Raw genomic sequence first — 19,547 nt, 5'->3', positions numbered from 1 at the left:
GGGAGAGGCCACAACGGTGAGAGGCCCGCGTGCCGCAAAAAAAAAAAAAAAAAAAAAAAAATGAGTTACTCCGTTTTGGTCATACTTGGTATGTGTTTGTGTGCTTTACTCACCTGATTCTCTTTCAGTGTTATCTGCCCCTGTTCCTTACACCCAATGAAGGTTCTAACACATTTAAAAATCTTCTCATTTTGTTGTACTCTCTGAACAAAGTTGGCTGGAAAGAAGCCAATCCTGTCTTGAATTTTCCCCTGAAAGGAAAAAGGAGGCATGCATCCACAATTGTAGCATTCATTGTGATTATATTTACCAAATGACTTTTCTTCAAGAAAAAGCAACACTTACTTTCCACCAGTCTTCATTGGAGTCCTCTAGGAGAGTAATCATGTCTCCTGGCCTAAAATGAAGAATGGATGAGTTGGGTGGGGAAGTAGAGGGGGTGAAAGAGAAAAAGATGGTCCTTTAAAGTCAGAAGTGGTAGCTTTTCACTTACACAAATAATCCTAAAATAAATAGGACTAAAATAAACATGACTTTTACCTGTTCTTCCCACCCATGAAAGTAGCTTTGTTAGATACTGAAAGCAAGTGTAATTTCTGTGCTGTATTTTAAAAATAATCTTAAGCTTTATTTTTATATTATACATAGATGATCATCTTTGCATTGAAAAAAATTCTAAAATTTGGAAGTCTAAAATATGAAAACTGGAGTTTTTTCGTATTCTGCCCCATAATCCTCCTCCCATTGCCCAGAGGTGACCACTGTGAGTGGTTTCCTGTGCCTCCTTCTGGACCCTTTTTCATGCACTGACATTTATATAGAGATATAGATGTATTTGGCTGTTTCTTTTGTTTACTAATGACATCTGGAATGAGACATTATCTTTATTATCAGCTATGTCTTCTCAGTACCTTCTTGAAACCATTTTTACTTAGTTCCACTTCCCCTGTCTGCCACCTTTTATGTAGGTATAATCTGGAATTTTGTTTTAGACTTGTGTGTGTGTCTGTTATATCCTTCATCAAGAATTACTTGGTTTAACTGAAGAATTACATAATGTTTTTGCTCTTGGTATTGTTGTAGATATGGTGATTGTTTGCCACTTCTTATTGGACTTTCACATCCACGTGTATGTGTGTGTGTGTGTATGTGTCTTTTCATTCCTTCTTCTCTGCACGTAATGACACTTTTACAATCTGAAGATCGTACTCTTTTTCAACTTGGGAAAATCTTGTCTATTTTTTTCACTGTTTTCTCCCATTCATTTTTCTCTCTTCTTTCTTCCTGGAATTTCTATGCAACACATGTTGGACCTGCTGGATCAATCATCTATACCTTTTGTCTCTCTTACACATTTTCTGTCTTAAAAAAAGACTCTGTTTGGGACTTCCCTGGTGGTCCAGTGGTAAAGAATCTGCCACAACTAGAGAGAAGCCCGCACGCCGCCATGAAGAGCTCGTGCGCTGCAAGGAAAGATCCCGGACGCCGCAACTAAGACCCGATGCAGCCAAAAAACACAACAATAACAACCCCTACCCGCCCCAAAAGAACAACTCTGTTCTAAAATTTTTCTCAATTTAATCTTCCTAATTGCTTAATGGGCTTGTCTCTTCTAATATTTATTATAATACTGAGAATTAAAAAAAATTGAATTTTCAAGCATTCTGTATTATTTTCTGAAAGTTTCCTTTTAACATTTGTCACTTTATGTTATGGATGGAATAGTATGATGGATCTTTCTGAGGATATTATTATATATTTAGAACAATATTTCTCCCCTTTATTGAATGATTTGTTTCCACTAGGATTAGTTAGCCTGTTCTTTATCATATTACTTTACTTCTCCTTCCTATCAAGGTATTTTCTCCAACACCTGTTTCTCGGCTGTCTCTTTATATTCATGACTGAAATCAGAGGGTGTGAATCGCTGGGCAAGTTTCTCTGCTATCACATACATCTGTATCTGCAATGTATGAGGGTCAATTTCAGGCTCTGCTTAAGAGAGCAGGGTGTGTCAGTCGATGCATCTCATCTTTGGATGCTTGAGAGTATAGCAGACAAGCAGTCTGGAGCCTCCTACCACCACCCCAATGGCTAAAACAAGGGCAGCTTTCTTAACCCCAGGGAGGGAGAAGGTTAGATTATTTTCCTCCAAGTAGAGCTATCTTTTCCTTCCCTCCTGCTCTCTAGAAGCTCTGGAGGTCCAGAATTATCTCAACACAATTCTTTTTCTTTCTCAGTCTTTCATGCCCACACAGGAGCTCTCCTTGGGCAGGGGTTCCCTTTCTTTAGAGTACAGGTAATGGTTTAATTCTAGAGTCAAACACCATTGCTGCCTATTTCTCATTCTAAGTAGTAACACGGTGTTATGAACACCGTTGGGACTCTGTATCAGTTATATATTGCTATGGTAATGCTGTGTAACAAACAGCCCCCAAACCTCAAAGACTCACTCACATTCTTGGGTGTTGGCTGCTGGCTGGGATGACTAGGGTGATTTTGCCTTATTCCATGTTTCTCATACCCCAGAAGGTCAGTTGGGATTTTCATGGCATTGCCAGGGCAGCAAATGGAAAAGTGAAAAACACATAAGACCTCTATGGCCTAGGCTCAGAACTGACACACTTTCATTTCTGCCTCATTTTATTGGGCAAAGCAACTCTGCAGTGAGAGGAACTGTAAAGTCTCATGGCAAAGAGTATGGATACAGGGTTGGTGAAGAATTGGGGCCATTAATACAATTCAGTCACCAAGACACCATCATGCTCTTTAATGAACCTGTTGTGAATTCAGTGTCTCTTTTGTGCTCTTACATTTAAACTTGTTTTTTATCCTGAGCATCCTTTGGTCTCTGGTCATCTGCCTTGTTCTCTATTTGCTGTAGTCTCCCAGGAAACTCCTAAGATTTTTGGTCTCTGATAGTGTTATTTCTTATTTTCTAGTACTATGATGGATGTATTCTTTAAAAAATATATTTTCTGACATTTTAAGGGATTGGAGCAAGAAGGGAAGTAGATTTGTGTGCTCCTTTTGCTATTCTGGTTCAATCTCCTCTGCTGTCATTTTCAATTTTCAGTTAATATCTATCTTCTTAGGGGATTCCAAATATAACAGTCTTGTTGCACCTGAAGCATTAAACACAACGGGCATTTTGGTATTTCAACAGTCACAGTATCATGCTGATGCCACAGAAAGTGAGAAGGCTGAAAATCACTCGTTTCTCAGGTGAGGGATTTAATTAAACAGCAAGGATAAAAGTCAATGTAGAAAAGTCCTTCTAGCTCCAGCAGATTTTATTTAGCCTAGTAACCTAAGAAACCATGTGTTAAACTACATTGCCTTTGCTGATGGTTCGGTAGAAATTGTAAGTAGGGAATCAAGGTTGGAAGACTTTTCCTAAGGGTGTAAAACAGTGCTGCCTGAATCCAGCTTCTATTTTTATGGTCTAGAGAGTCAGTCTTCACCGTGCCCAGATGTGGCCAGTCCCTGAGCCCATGACCTATGTTAACTAAACCACACATTAGGATACGGCACTCATTGGAATACAAGCTATAATTTTATGAGAAAGACTAGACATCCTGACATCCTGACAGTGTGATGGAGTTTCTGTCTTTTCCTATAAAAGAGCACTGCCAGCATCTAAAATTCCTTGGTAAGTGAGGAGAATTACATTCATCCCTTTATCCTTTGTTGTTTTGTTTACCCACTCATTCAACAGATATTACAGAACACTGACTCTGAACGAGTGATTTTACTAGGCACTGGGTATACTTTGGTTAGTAAAGTCCTCACTGGAGCTAATATTCTAGTGAGAATGATAGATAACAAGCAAATGCATAATTAAACTTTTAATAAATATAGAATGTGTATATATAACTAATAAATATATATGAAGGAAATAAACAGGATGCAGTCATAAAGAATAAGAGTGGACCCCTAATGATATTATTTAAATACTCTAGTCATCAGGCAGAGACAGCTAATGTCTCTTTTTCAGTTTGGGGAGGATCTTGCTCTAGGGCGGCACTTGAATCCAAGACAACAACTCTCTAACATCTGGGCAAGCACACATGTGGCTTGTGGGATTTCTACTGCCCTCTTGCCTCTGCCTGGCATTTTTCTCTTCTCTTCCCAGCATTCTTCCCCACTGAGGCTGCTTTAGATCCTTTCCCACACTGAGCTCCAGGCAGTTGATCTGAGTAGGCATGCAAGGTAAAATCACTCTGTGTAATATAAGGTTTTTAATTAATTTTTAAAAATATGACTTGACCAGTTTTGAAACTCTGGCAAGAGATTGGTCAGTTCCTCCTTAAACATCTGATTAAATCAACACCCACACCACTTCCCTCATGAGGCTGGGATGCTCCAGGGCACTATGTACCAGCCCCATCCCTAAATGCCCTGGGGCCAGATACCAGACAGCTAGGGACAGCCTCTGCACCCTGGAGCCTATGAAATTATTCAAATTAGCTAACCCACAGGAAGCCTGGGAAACCTCACTAATCCCAGCTGCTGACCATACATAAGCTGCCCCTACAGCTCCAGCTGCTGTTACCCTGACTCCCTGGTCGGCCAGTGTGGCCCTGTGTGGCAGCCCTTTACTCTCAACTGTGAGTTCTCTTCTAACCTGTTCTAACTTAGTTCTTTTCTCCTACCTGTGGTGTCAGAGTGCCATGTCCTGCCATCAAAGAACTAAGTCAACACTCTGCCTACCTGCTGTACATAGGAAGAGCCTTGCCATCGATCCTGGAGGAATGGAGGCCTAATGCTTAAAATTCTCCTTCCCTTGGTTGGTCCTAGGATGGACACTGCCAGCGCATGACTCTCTGCCTCTAGCTGTTTCATGCCTCTGTGGCTGACCAGGCCCCTTTCCATGAAACAGTTCTTTCTTATTTCACATTATCACACTCCAGGCATGTTAGAAGAAAGTCCTGCTCTGGTCTAACAGCTATTTTCTTTCTTCCAGGTGACTTTATGTTCCTGATCCATTATATATCGATTTTATAATTTAACTCTATATTTCCAAATCTTGGAGATGAACTCATCAGGCTCCCCAATACTGAAAAAAGCGTACTTTTGCTTAATTCAACCAATCAGAGCATCCTAAGTTCAGGTAAAAATTCTGCTGTATTGTAACCCAGAATTTTATACATTGATAAAAAGTACAATGCTCTTCAGACACAACACAAGCATGAGCCTCCTACTTGGAGCAGATAGATCAGAACACCGCAGCTGGCCTTTTCTTTTTGTTCAGTAAAATTGGTCTTAAACCCAGAGGAAAAATTTCAGGTTGGTTATGTCATGATTCATGGAACATCTTGAAATGAAGAGGGAACTGTGGGCTATCAGTAGGAGTAGGAATAAAATAACAAAGCTAACTACAGAATCATGGCTTCGTGGTGAGGAAGACAGAGTTGTGTGTGTGTGTGTGTGTGTGTTTATGTGCATGTGCATGTGAGCCTGATGGTTGCTATCTGGGGTCACTTCCAGAAGTCCTCTGCCTCCCTCATTTCTCGATTTTCCACTTGGACACAGAACCCGTCTCGCCCTCAATCAAGTAAACTGGTTTCAGGGACTCAGAGGGCACAGTGTACATGGAGCGTATGAACGATGCAAGCGAGCCTGGCCATCTACAGGGAACTCTTCTGCAAGGTGTTATGAAGATGGTTGAGTCTTTCATGGGTGGGAGCTCCTGGAGGGTGGATTGTGAGCTGTCCTGAGGCCCCCCATCCAGCCTCTCTCCAGTCCCCACATAGAGCACAGATTCCTAGGGGTGGAGATAACTGACACCCTTCCGATGGTCACTGCTTCCGAGAAATACCTTCTCCACCATCTGAGACAACCTGAGACCTCAGCTCGGCCCTCCTATGGGAAGCCCATGGACAAGGCAGGATGCTCTGGGCCTTCTTTGCTTTCATAATGTTTTGGATATACTGAATATTTGGGACAACAAAGGAAATTTGTCTTTCTTTATCCCTCCATCTTTGTCTATTGAGCTGAAGGAAATTACATGGCATTCAAGTATTTTTTGAATGCTTATGACACGTTAGGTCTTGGGTGTGCACTCAGGGTACCAAGATGAAAGGATTAGTCTATGCATCAGTTTTCTTATCTGTCAGGTGAAGATAATAATTGTACCCACCTCAATTTTTTTGAGGATTAAATGAGTTAATACTTGTGAAGCACGTTTAGATAAGCCCACAAGAGATGGTGGCTATTATGGTTGCTAAGACATAGTTATTGCCATCAAGATGTTGGTGATCTCAAAGGGGAAAGACATGTAAACTGGTAGCTTATAGTGCCATTGCTAACTGAGAAGAAGTATGCTCGAGGGGCACAAACATGTGTGGAATTGACCCCAAACAAAAATTGCAAACATACATGCCTCTTTGAGACTCAGCTACCTCAGTTATATTTACATAATTACAAACTATGCATTATATCTATATCTCTATATCCATCTCTATACAGTGAACTATATTTACTTGGCAAACTTGCTATGTGAATTAAATGAGAATGCATATGCGGAAGTCTTCAGCACTGTGGCTGATATACAATAAAGGCTTAAAAATTCTAATTTCCTCCTAAAAATGCAATTTTTCACTGGGAAATGGGATTTAGTAATCAGTACTTTTAAATGAGTGTCCCCTTAGGTTCTGGCAGGGACAGTTCCTTAATGTGATAGCCTTTGACCTCTTAAGTGGCTTCCGACACTGAAGTTTGATGTGATTCGGAGTTTTGGAAAAGTGTTTTCCTCTCTTTATGCCCCCACCCCTCATCTCTTTTGCCCCTTGACTCCACGTAGTGACCACAAAGGTGTGGCAGGGCCCGGGGTGGAGTGAGGATTCTACCACGCAGGTGGCTGATTGCAGGGGAGATGATGGAATGGTTGAGGGGCTCCCACACAGCCTGGAGGGGACGGCAATGTTCACTGAATGAAGTGCGCATCACCAGTAGCATTTTCACACAAGTAAGAAGGTCAAGAGAGACTTTACCACTTATAGGCAGGTTTGATTCCACCACTAACTCCACTAGATCCGGCTGATTCTTGTACCACCCAAACTTTGTGAAAACTCCTTGGAATTGCCCATTTTACTCTGCAACTATTTGGGGATTTTTTTTTTATTTCTTAACACTTTCCCATTCATTAGGCAAAAAGGACCCCCAAATCAAGCTTACAATCAACCATGGTCACTGGGCCCAAACAGATCTCCTGCAGAAACCAAGACAAGGGGAATAAAAAAGGGGCCAGCCAAACTGCCCCATTAATTTTAGATGTACTGCTTAATTTTTCACTAGACCCATTTCTCAATTTCTATAATCCTGGTCCGGAGCCTTTTATAGTCTCAGCACATGGATCGGTATAACAAGGAACTCCTGAACTCTGTAGTTTGATTTTGTCTTAAGCCTGGCATCCATAAGACTGCCTGCACCTTCTCAAGTCCAGAGACCAGCTCAGAGAAAAAGCATGCAGCTAAAGGGCCATTTGGATGGGATTTGGTAAATGTTCCTGAACTGTCATGGATCACGCTCTCCAGAACCTAATTGAAAAAGGCATTTGAGTGAGAGGGAGGCTCCTAAACACATTAGTGACATTCAGGAAGATCTGGGTTTCTTGACATAGTGCAGCATCAGAGCATAATATGCACCAGAGACTTTCCTCAAATAGCCTTAATTGCATTTTGATGTCCTGGCGACTGTGAAGATGATTTTTAAATCAAATTGGTACATAAGAATTACGTTTAGTTTTAATTAAGTTGATGCATTTGCCAAGCAGTAATGTACTTAGAGAATGGAAACGAGACATCAAGAGTCTTATTTTGTCTTACCCTGTCTCAAGGGCTCTCCTTTTCTTATCTTATGGAGGGTTTATAAAAACCTTACAGAGTGAAGCATATTACCAAATAAAAAGCCCCAATGCAGACCAGTGTACTGAGCATTGGCTGAGGGTCAGGAAACCTGCATTTTGGGTTGGCCACGGGCACACTACGCATCTTTGGAGAAGTCTGATAGGTCACAGTTGCTCTCAAATATAGCAGGTAATCAGAATCCAGAGAAACACTTAACCATACAGATTTCCAAGTGGATCTGACTCTCTAGACCTGGGTGCAGCCCAGGAGTCTCTATTTTAATAACGTTCTCCAGGAGATTCTTAAGGATTGGAACACGTGGTTTAACCATCCTAACCATAATTTTCTCTGTAAGATACTACTTGCTTGAATAACCCCACAGATTTGTTAAAAGAATGCAAGGGGCTGTCAGGGACCATTTGGAAGACTTTGAAATGGGCAAAACCGATGACTGATCTGGTGTCCTGTGTGGTATGCCCTTCTGGGTCACCTCCCCCTTTCAATGTCTTTGAGCTATTGCACATCTCTGCAATAATGCAAATGATCCTTATCTATAGAAATGCAAGTGAATTGTGTCTGGCAGAATGTAGTCAATTACTACTGTGAATATCGACCAGTTTGCATCTATTTGGAAATTCACATCAGCACTCCTAATTGCCTATATATGGGTGCTGTGTGAATTCTCCTTTGTACTGGTTCTCTCATTCATTAATGATTCAAATTAAATTTCTGACATGTGCTCATTTTATAATTGTATAACAGCTGTGATTTTATCTTAATTTTTAAAAATTATCCTTGACCGGGAGTGACTTTTCATGAACCCACTCTATAGATCACAAGTTTCCTGTTCTTTCAAACCAGGCTTAATAATCCAAATAGATTTATAAGGAGTGATGTGAGTGGCCAAAATGGGAGAAATTAATGCATTATCTGAATCTGTTGATTAATATAAATTGTCAACCTTATCAGAGAGGAAACCTACCACAGTCAATGTAGGGTGGAAAGTTTCAGGTGGGAGAAAGACAAGTGGACTGAGAATCAGCCTCCCTGTGTAACTGCTCCGAGCCTCCACTTTCTACTTGTGAGTTCTTGGACTTGGTTCTCCCTCCCTCCCCTCAAAAGGGTAAAGGACCATAAACTGTCTCGTTGGAATATGAACTAAACAGCTAGGTGTCCATTTGCTATGCTTGGACACCTAGTCCATTCGCTAGACTGGGAGGAAGGTAAGAATCTAAATATGTTTCTGCGATGAATTTCCACTTCTTTTGTAATGGGGTTTGCAACTGGCTCGCATTTGGCACCTCTTAAAATAATTCTCTTGTTCTATAGTTTAACTTATTCTTCCGTTATCCTTTCCTCCCTGGAAAGAGAGAATAGAATGACTGCTCACTATCTAAGCCGCACAGGCACCCATGTCCCCTCTATCTGGAAGCCTTGGCTAGGCTGTGATGCCACCTCCTTGAAAAGCCTTCCCTGGCTTCCCAAGGCTGCTTCAATGCCTTCTTTTTTTTTTTTTTTTTAAGATTAAATGAAATGATGTATTGTAAGGAACTTGATACATAGTAGATGCTCCCTAAATATTAGTTTTCTTTCTCTCTTCCTTTTAAGTTTTGGGTCACAATCCTATTCTGCAGTGGGATGATGTGGTTAGAAGCACTGATTCTTCCTAGGTGATGCTTCAATGCCTTCTTGAGGTGCAGTAGCAGCATCCTGGACTACATCCCCGCCCACAAGACCTCACATTGGAGGTACTTTCTTGTCTAGGGCTCTCAGCCTTATGGCCACTGGAACTCTTTGAGAACAGGGCCTGTGAACTGTTCACCCTGCAGAGAGTACATGCTCATTCACCACGTGATGAGTGGTGGGTAGATGAAACAAATCCTGGAAACAGCCATACAAGGGTTAAAATCCCTTTTAACCTGATTTTAAGTGGTGCTTGCAATAAATCAGGAAGAGGTGAATTCAGGCCATCCCATCTCCAGAGGTTCTTGTGAATATTAGCTAATGAGACAACCGGTTGCTTGGCTTTGTTCAGACTTACCCATGGAAAAATCCAGGACTCACTGCTTCCAAGAAAGAATCTGGCAACTCAAGACTCTAAATCAGGAATCTAACTTGGAGTTACAAAAGAAGATATGTTTTTCTTTTAAGGCCCCCAAATTTAGGTGTTCTGACACACACACATGGAGTGGCAATTAATTTGTACCTCCCTTAATATTTAATAATATTCGAACAGCAGTTTCCCCAGTCCCCCTCTTGGCCCGTAAGAATTATTTTCCTCTCTTTTTTTCCCCCTTATGAAACACAGCCATTATCATATAAATCTGTCTGGGGACAAATAATAAAAATGAAAATGATTTAGATGTGGAAAACCAAAAGGGATTCTTTGGAATAGGTATGGTCACTAAAATATGTATTTGAACCTTAGAGTCTTTTATTTATTCTAGATCTTTTATTTCAGAGTCGCTACCGTGTTTTAGGGGTTTGTGCTCACTCAAAGTTTTTTACATCTGCTGATTATTTAAATGGTATGTCGACTTGGCAAAGCCACTAAAGTTATTCTTATTGATTTTAAAAAGATGCATTGGTGTGAATAATAACTGATATCTCCATGAATGTTTTGCAGACTTCTGAACCCAGAAGCAGTGAGGGTAATGAGGCTGGTTACAGTGTAAATGTGGAGGGCAGGATTTACCTTCATCAAAAGGCTAAGCATGGGTTATCAAGCTTTTGCTACTATGTGTGTGTAAAAGTGTAAAAATGCAGGTGTATCTGAGTGTGCGCATGTATGTGTGTGAGTGTGTGACTGTGTGTGTTTGTGTGTATCTGACTGTGAGTGTGTGGGAGTGTATGTACATATGTGATGTGTCACACACATACACACTTGGCCAGAATGATTGACACATGACCTTTGTGAATTCACAAGGCAGTGTAGCATGATAATGAAGTCAGTCCTGATTATAATGGGGTTCTCCAGTTTGTATTTCAACTAGCATTTTAAAAAGCTTTGCTCATGAATTAAGCTGGCATTCCATAAAGTGTAATTTTCAGGACTCCTCAAAAACCTGAGAGTAAGGGTTTTTGGAGGAAATTGTCTAAGACCCTTAATGACAGAAAGTTATCTACTATACACGCTCATTACACTTAGACAGAGGAACCCGGGTGCCTCTTTAACGTTATGAGACCTCAAATCATCAGCAACGGTCTGGAGAGCCCTGCATGATGGCATCACAACTTGTGTATCAGTGGTGAAATTCCATACCTAGAGCATGTCATGTCAGCAACCACAAAACCTACTCAGAAGATGAGGGACAGGGTGTCACAGCATCCTTATCACCAGACCAATTAGATAAAGTCTCCTTGGATGTGCTCAAAGGCGAGACAGAAACTTAAACTGTGTTTTTTCTACTATATATCTTTAGGGTAATTGATCAGAAGACCAGGAAATAAAACATATTGTGAAATGATGCAAATTATGAAGAGAAGGTATCTAAAATATATTGTGTGGGCTTCCCTGGTGATGCAGTGGTTAAGAAGCTGCCTGCCAGTGCAGGGGACACAGGTTCGAGCCCTGGTCCGGGAGGATCCCCCATGCCACAGAGCAACTAAGCCCGTGCACCCCAACTACTGAGCCTGTGCTCTAAAGCCTGTGAGCCACAACTACTGAAGCCCGCGTGCCTAGAGCCCGTGCTCTGCAACAAGAGAAGCCACCGCAAGGTAAAGCCCGTGCACCGCAATGAAGAGTAGCCCCCGCTCGCTGCAACTAGAGAAAGCCCGTGCGCAGCAAGGAAGACCCAACGCAGCCAGAAAAAAAAATATATATATTGTGCACCTCACTCTGTCCTGGGCATGAAATCTCACTGTTTTTTTTTTTACATTATCTCGTTAAATACTCTGTCTCCCTAGGAAGGAGAAAACGGAGGCTGCAAGAGATTAAACAGTTTGCTCAAACTGATGTAGCAAGCATGTGTCAGAGGTGGAAGGCAGTCCCAGGTAGGACTCTTAGACACTGCTCCTTTCTGCCCTATGCCCTTGTTCTCTCCCGCTCTCTGCCCATGACGGTGGGAAGATTATCACGATCTGAAAGCTCCAGAGATTTGGGGAGGTAATAGCAGATGAATTTATGAAGGAAGTTTGCCCTGAAACTGTAGCGAAGCTGACTGTGTGAAGCCTCTGCCTTTAGACAGTGTTTGGAGACCAGTGATGGGACCACAGAAATTCTAAGAGGAGTACCTCTGCCCTAAGAATAAGGAGGTAGCACTCTGGGTTCCTCCTCTCTAAGGCTCACTCCTCCATGCCCAAACTGCGTTTGGCTTAGCAGGGCTTCTGCCAAATTGTCTTAAACTCCTGTTCTTTGTGAATACGCCTATGGGCTACTTTTGGTCTCTTTTTCTGTAGTTTCTTCTGGACAAATCATATTCATCCTGGGCTCAAAGCCCATCTCCTCCAGGAAACAGGTCCTGGTTAAACCCTCTGAGCTGGGTTTGCTTCCTCTTTTATAGTTTCCATTATGTTATCATGGACTTTCTTTGCCCACTAATTGTATATGCCAGGCACGACATCGGTTCATTCATTTAATCTCCACAATACTCATTCATTCATTCATGAAGTATTTATTAAGCATCTGCTATATCTCAAGAACTGTACTACACTCCAGGGACAGAATGGTTCGCAGATACAGACTCATTCTCACGGGCTTTACAAGGGAGATAGAAGTTAACCAAGTAACTCAAGAAATAATAGATACAAGATGAGATAAGTACTTTGACGAAAAGAAATATGGTGTCACGAAAGTATGTAACAGAGGATCTCATCACCCAGGTTGTGCTTATCAAGAAAGACTGCACCAAGGAAGAGAAATCAGAGCTGAGATCTAGCGGGTGCATAACAGTCAACTGGAAGCAGGTGTGTGTGTGTGTGTGTGTGAGATGGTGGTGGTGGTGGTGCGTGGCTAGGAGGCTGAGGCGAGAGGAGGAGTAGACTGCAGGAAGAAAAAGTCCTTGGCAGGTGAGAGTGTGGTCCTTTTGGGGAACAGAAGATGGAGCAGAGAGGTGAGGGGAACAATGGTGCAAGACAAAGCAGAGAAGTCATCAGGGATGAGACTGTATGGGTCCCAGAGGTCCCTGTAAGTATGCTGGTCTTGACCCAAGGAAGTGGGAGGACATTAGAGAGTTTTAAACAAAGATTTGAGTGTCATGAGCAGATCTAAGGCAGGCACAATGATTATCTCCTTTCCCAAGTGTAGAAGCAGAGGCTCAGAAGGCTTGTGGAACTTTCTCAGGCTTCATGGGGGTCACACAGCTAAGTGAGTGGCTTGGCTAGGGCTTAAATCCAGGTCAAGTGATGCCCACACTCTTTATTCCTTAACATTCGGTGAATCCATGTCATATGTCCTTCTTTCTCTCTCACTTCTTAAGTCTGAAAAGGAAGCATCCACCTCTGGAGTATGAACAGAACTGATTGGAACCAATATTATTAAGCTCCTACCATGTTATCTTATTTGATCACAGCCATCCTATGAGGGCAGGGCTTATTATTACTATTTTCAAGATGAGAAAACAGAGGTTCAGAAAGTTAGGTAAGATGCCCTATTGTCAGAAAATAGAGATGAGAATGGTATTTTGTTAAAAGGATTTTTTCTACCGCATGGTTTAAGGAGAAAAAGATAATTCACAAAGCACCAGTTCATTCAAGGAATGATACTAAATCCCCGAAGCATTGCCTTACACGTTCTAAATCGAGAGCTTGGCTTTTAAAATGGGAACCTACAATCTCTTTACCAAAAGAATGAGTATGATTTATCACTCCAATCTTGCAGTCTATGTAACGCAGACATTTCACTTCTGGGAGTGAACAGTCCTGGTTTGCCTCGAAGCAGACTGTAAACGTTTGATTCGTGACCAGACAACTTGACTTTTAAAGGCCTGTAACCGACTAACCAAAGCACAAAAACTTACGACCACCGCCAGGCAGCTAGACTTTACTCCTCAGTACCCCAGTAATAGTCTAGATTTCTCTGGAGTTATTTTTTCCATCTGACGACTTCAGAACAATCTTCTAATACAAAACTGTGGGATCTGCATAAAGGGGAGTTGTTAAATTTTAAATTCTAGACACCCAAATGATAATCTCAAGAAGGACCCAGTATACTATTTATTGCAAAGTAAATATAAGTCACCCTTGTCTTCATCAGCAGGTAGTTAATGTGGACTGTCAGTTGAGGGCAAGGCACCATCTCAGCGATGAATTCTAGGCAGGCTCTGCCTAGCAGAGTTTGCTGTATCTTTGATGGAATAGGGCTTCACCTGACAAATGCCATCTCATCCTGCTGCACCTAAGCCAGGCTGTTTAGGTAATGTTCACAACTCCAGCCAGTGAGTCCAGCATGGTGGTTCTTCCTCAAGGATGGAGAACATTCAGATGTACAATAACCTAACTGTCTGAAGGAATCTAAGGAGCTAGGAACCAGGCCTGAACTCTGCCCTGGAAAGGTCCAAGAATCAACTGGAAGCAGACCACAGACGCATAATGAAAACTGACCTTGGGTGTGAGCGGGGGCGTTCCCAGACTCCTGCGGGACACCCACATCTGCTACGGAGTCCCACTGGGTGTTGCACCAGGAGGGGCAGCTGAGCTGCCAGCGTTGACCCCGGTGGCATATGGGCCCCAGGAAACAGGGTCTAAATGGAGGTTTTTGGTAGCTCTCTCCTTTTAAGGGGTTTTGGGGAAAGTGGAAGAGAAGGCTGATTTCACTGAGGAGGAACTATATTCAGGCAAAAGCCAGAGGGACCACGCCGGGGAAATGGCACAGATCTGAGATGCGGAAACGTTCAAAGAGCTCCAGGGTGGAGACAAGGCATTCATCTTCAGGGATGATCGGTGACTGATAACTTGACCTACACGGCATTCGGACAAGTGGAGTCCGCCGTAAAAATGGAGGCTATTTCCCTAATACTCTGACATTTAAGTGGTCTTCTGTGCTGATTTCTCTCTCCATGCTCTTCAGAAGAGGAAAGAACCCATCTCTAAGGGCCCATTTGGCTACAAAAGCAGCCCCTTGTATCCTGCTCTAGGACTGGAAAACACCAAAGCCTTCTCCTGAGATTACTTGTGTTTTGGGTCATAAATGGAGGGAAGGAGTGAATTCTTTTCTTTGAGATAAGCCAGTGAACGCGACATTGCAAACACCTCACTGACTACCAGTTCCTGAGTGTTTACCATGATGGTGCTGTATGTTTTAGGAACCTTATTCATTTCACCCTCACAAGTGCCTTAAGGGGAAAAGGTCATTATTATTCGTTTATAAGTAAGGAAACCAGAGTAATGAGATGTTCAGACACTGCTTAAGGTCACACAGCAAGTAGGGTGTGAACACAGGACTGACTGCAGTCACATTACCCCTGAAACGCGAAGAGACTGTGGTCCAGAGAAGGACCTCACGAGGGCCCCGAGGCTCACCTGTCCTCCCGTTTCAGTTACCATGAAGTGCGATGGTTCCTGAAACAGAAGTAGCTCCGGGTAGGAGCCAGGAGGAGCTGCCAGTCTCCAGCAGGGTGAACAAAGAGTTTTAATTTGATTGGTCAATCAGTGTTAATTTGGGCAGTAAGTACATTTTTGGTTCCCTGTTGGACCCCACAGGATGCCAAGTGCATCTGTTGCTCAACCTTCATGAAAACTCCCAGCAGCAGCTCTGGTGACGATGTGCTAACTGCTTTTTAAATTAATTAATTAATTTTATTTATTTATTTATTTTTGGCTGCGTTGGGTCTTTGTTGCTGCGCGCGGGCTTTCTCTAGTTGCAGCAAGCGGGGTCTACTCTCTGTTGTAGTGCACGGGCTTCTCATTGCAGTGGCTTCTCTTGCTGCGGAGCACGGCTATAGGCACAGGGGCTTCAGTAGCTGTGGCTCTTGGGCTCTAGAGCGCAGGCTCGGTAGTTGTGGCGCACGGGCTTAGTTGCTCCGCGGCATGTGGGATCTTCCTGGACCAGGGCTCGAACCCGTGTCCCCTGCATTGGCAGGCGGATTCTTAACCACTGCACAACCAGGGAAGCCCTAACCGCACTTCTTAAAGTGTGGTCCCTGGACCAGCAGCATTAGCACCACCTGCAGACCAGCTAGAAACACAGATTCTCAAGCCCCACCCCAGACGTGCTGAGTCACAAACTCCCAGGATAAGGTCCAGCGATCTGTGTTAACCAGCCCTGCACACTAACATTTGACAATCATTGCTCTAAGACACTTGGAGGGAGCGCAGATTGAATTATATTTTTTCACATGGAATGATACTGAATTAAAATTTTTCTTTCATTCTTTTTTTCCTTTTAAAATATTTTTACCTCATTTCCAGATCTTCATTCTCTTGTGGTATAAATTTGTACAAGGCAACATAGGTGTTCATCTGTAATTGGTCTTTGGAAAGAGGTCCCTGAAAGAGAAAATAAAAGAGAAGTGAGAGAAGGAAGGAGGAAGAAATAGAGAGAAGAAAGAAAATAGGAAATGGAGAAGTTAAATGTAATTCCAGTGTATGGATTTTAAGTGTTAAAATACCTAAATGTTATTAAATACTTTGTTCCAAACATAGATTTATTTTTAATTTCCTGGCTGAGTTGATTTCACCACAAACTATTTGAAAACATTTATATAGAACTCTTTGTCAGAAATACTGCAATTTTCTTCAAATCAATTTTTTTCTTTGATATAGTTGTTCATGAAAGGTGGGCCCAGGCAAGAGAATATTCTCTCTATAGACAGGAGACATGTGAATAGTAGTAAACAACTTCCATTTCCTAAAATGGACTTTTTTTCAGTTAGCCTACAATTCTGTATCTAGCATATCAAAGGGATCTGGGTATATTCATCCAGAAATTCGTTCATTCATGTTGTGGAAAAATTACAGGTTTGGGCATTAGACTGATTTAATTTATGTTATGGTATCACCATCTACTGGCTATGAAACTTTGCAGTAATGATGATAAAAGCTACCATTTTTGATGGCTTACTGTGTGCCAGGTATTATGGTACATGGATTAGCATACTCAAACCTCACAACAGCCCTGTGAGGTCGATTCCATTGTGTCCCCGATTTGTACACTATACAAGAGTCTTACAGGTATTGTGTAAACATTAGCTATTATTATTAACTACATAAATGTTAATCCTATATAAATGTTTATGCTTTATAACATACATAATTTAAAATTATATAATATGTAACAGATATTGTATGTTGTATATGTATACACTATATATGTAATACATAATTGTATAATATATTTAAATGCATAATATAATAAATATATGCCATATATATAGAAAACATAAACACAAGTTGTACACAACTACATTCTTTTTGTTTGTGATTCACTCTGCTATCCAAAGCTCAAGTACTTTATGAAATATTATTCTGTTCTAACTGCATATGTAAATTACCATAAAATATAATAAATATATACTTATGTACTTTAAAATAGTCATAATATATTACATAATTATATAATTAACATACTGTAGAGCATATATCAACTTGTATGTGACATACATATCAGAAACAAAAGCATACAGTATAATGCTTATCCTTTGTACCCTGGATGCACTGTAGTATGGGTGGTGACCTACAGAATGATCTAAGGACCCTGTCTGGTCTGTTTTCCAAGACATCCATGAATACCTGGTGGTTTATGTTCTTTGCTTGGTCTCTGAAATCATCAGTGCCATTTTCTGGATACGTGAACACTGAAGGAGACAAGAAAAAGCAGGCGCTTTATTAATCCAGTCACCATGTTTTGGAAACATGCTTGAAAGATGTAGCTTTATTTATTTATTCCCAGCACCATACCTTTGACTTGACCTCTCCCCACCTTTTCCTCATCCTCAGTGACCCAGCTCTCGTGTCATCTTCCACGTGATGCTCCCCCTGTCTCCCTTGAGCATCCTGCACCACCCTCTCTGCACGCCCACACTTTCATACAGGCCTCCAGGCCAGCACGCATCCTCCTGCATTGCTTGGTCTCATTTGGCAGAGCTCTTCTCAGGAGCAGAAACCATGTTATTAATCTTTGTTAAATGTATCAAATCATTTGTTAAGGGGATGGTAGGTGAGGTATGGCCCAAATTAATTGCATTTGAATTCACTTTTTCAAATATCAGATTCTTTGATCTCTATTCAATATCTTGACTCTAGTTTCTTAATGATTTCTACATTCTATTTGCAGAGTAAAGCTTTAGTTTTAAACTTCAAAATACTTTCTCAATCTCTTATTGTCAATGCATTGGGGCTGCTGTTGAGAAAGAAAATTGAATAGTGGTTTCTCATTTAGTTTGTTCTTAGAATACATAATTCTCTGCCTTTTGCATATAAGCAGCCACTCTGTGGCCTTCGCTGAAGAAAAAGGCTTCTTACAACGGGCAGGAGTTTTCACTGTCCACACACACAGCTGTGGGAGGTCCCTGATGGGTATGGGGGGCTCTGTCTTAGCTAGTTCAATCAGTCACAATTATCTCAGAGACCAACATCATGTATCTTCCTTAAACAAAAATAAAAGGTAGCAAGTGTTTCCAAATCTATACAATAGGGTTGTAGTGTTGAAATTAATCTACCTTTTAGATGACTTGACATTCAAAAATAACACATTAGGGCTTCCCTGGTGGCACAGTGGTTGAGAGTCCACCTGCCGATGCAGGGGACATGGGTTCATGCCCCGGTCCGGGAAGATCCCACATGCTGCGAAGCGGCTGGGCCAGTGAGCCATGGCCGCTGAGCCTGCGCGTCCAGAGCCTGTGCCCCGCAACGGGAGAGGCCACAACAGTGAGAGGCCCGTGTACCGCAAAAAAAACCCCAAAAAACAACAAAAAAGCACATTAGTCTTCCCTTTGGTCCTCCTTCAGAGGATCAAGGGTACCAGCAGAGGAAGAGAAACACACCACGGAAAGCTCTGTATCCTCTTTCATTTAGTGCATCGACAATCTCCACTGTCCTTAAAATGGACTCGATAACTGTGATGTAGAAAACACACTTCAGAACAAGAGCCCCTGTAAATGTACTGATGCTTAGCAAACATCTGTTGCCCATGGTTTATAGTTCCAGAGCCTGTGGGTGCAATTCCATTATCCCTAGGAAGCCAATATGCAGTCACTGGAGGAGCTCGGCTTTGTAGAAAAATGGAAAATGAAGGGCCTTGTCTGCCTCAATATTTGGCTACGCAACTTCTCGGTTTCAAGAGTAGAGACGAGCAACACTCTTCTCTGGTTTTAAGTGATTACCTGAAATCTTGGCATAATTTGATTCCATAAGTATAAAACTGGATACATTTAAAGAATACTGAATATTTGAATGGAAACATGGGAAGAGCATCTTAGAAAATTCTTGATTGATCTAAAAGGGGAACGACATAAGGTACATATGCAATATTCAGTTTGACTGATTTTATAATTTCACATTATTTTAGCTTTTCATTGACTATCCATTAGCCATCACAAAAATGTGTATCATTTTGTGAACTATGCTGAAAATTATTTGAAGTGACTCCCAATGTGTTTTCAGCTATATGGTTGCAAACAGAACTGGAACACTGCCAAAAAAGAATGATTTTTTTTTTTTAAAAAGCCCATTCCTTCTGGCTATTTCTAAGACTTTGATTTGAGGGGAAAGGCATAAAGAAAGGTAACTATTTTACAAAAAAAATGTATCAGACACCTTTTA

General features: G+C 41.6%; 1 protein-coding gene across 3 annotated transcripts in view; it reads right to left on the bottom strand.

Annotated features, from left to right (window-relative positions):
- The window catches only part of STAC (SH3 and cysteine rich domain), a 101,832-nt gene that overhangs the window by 9,173 nt on the left and 73,112 nt on the right, over positions 1-19,547 (bottom strand). For 2 of the 3 annotated variants that reach the window (XM_027088204.1, XM_027088203.1), the window contains exons 7-10: positions 17,517-17,581; positions 16,186-16,274; positions 346-397; positions 114-251 (exon numbers count right to left, since the gene is read on the bottom strand). In XM_027088204.1, coding sequence (XP_026944005.1) covers positions 114-251; positions 346-397; positions 16,186-16,274; positions 17,517-17,581 — 344 coding nt within the window. The remainder of the gene's footprint in view (positions 1-113; positions 252-345; positions 398-16,185; positions 16,275-17,516; positions 17,582-19,547) is intronic. The other variant, XM_027088205.1, reaches the window with a different exon arrangement.

Source organism: Aethalodelphis obliquidens, unplaced genomic scaffold, assembly GCF_003676395.1.
Source record: "Aethalodelphis obliquidens isolate GAN/ISIS:26980383/991018 unplaced genomic scaffold, ASM367639v1 scaffold62, whole genome shotgun sequence".
Taxonomy (NCBI): domain Eukaryota; kingdom Metazoa; phylum Chordata; class Mammalia; order Artiodactyla; family Delphinidae; genus Aethalodelphis; species Aethalodelphis obliquidens.
Note: the sequence above shows the minus strand (reverse complement) of the source record. Positions and strands in the feature narration are given on the sequence as shown.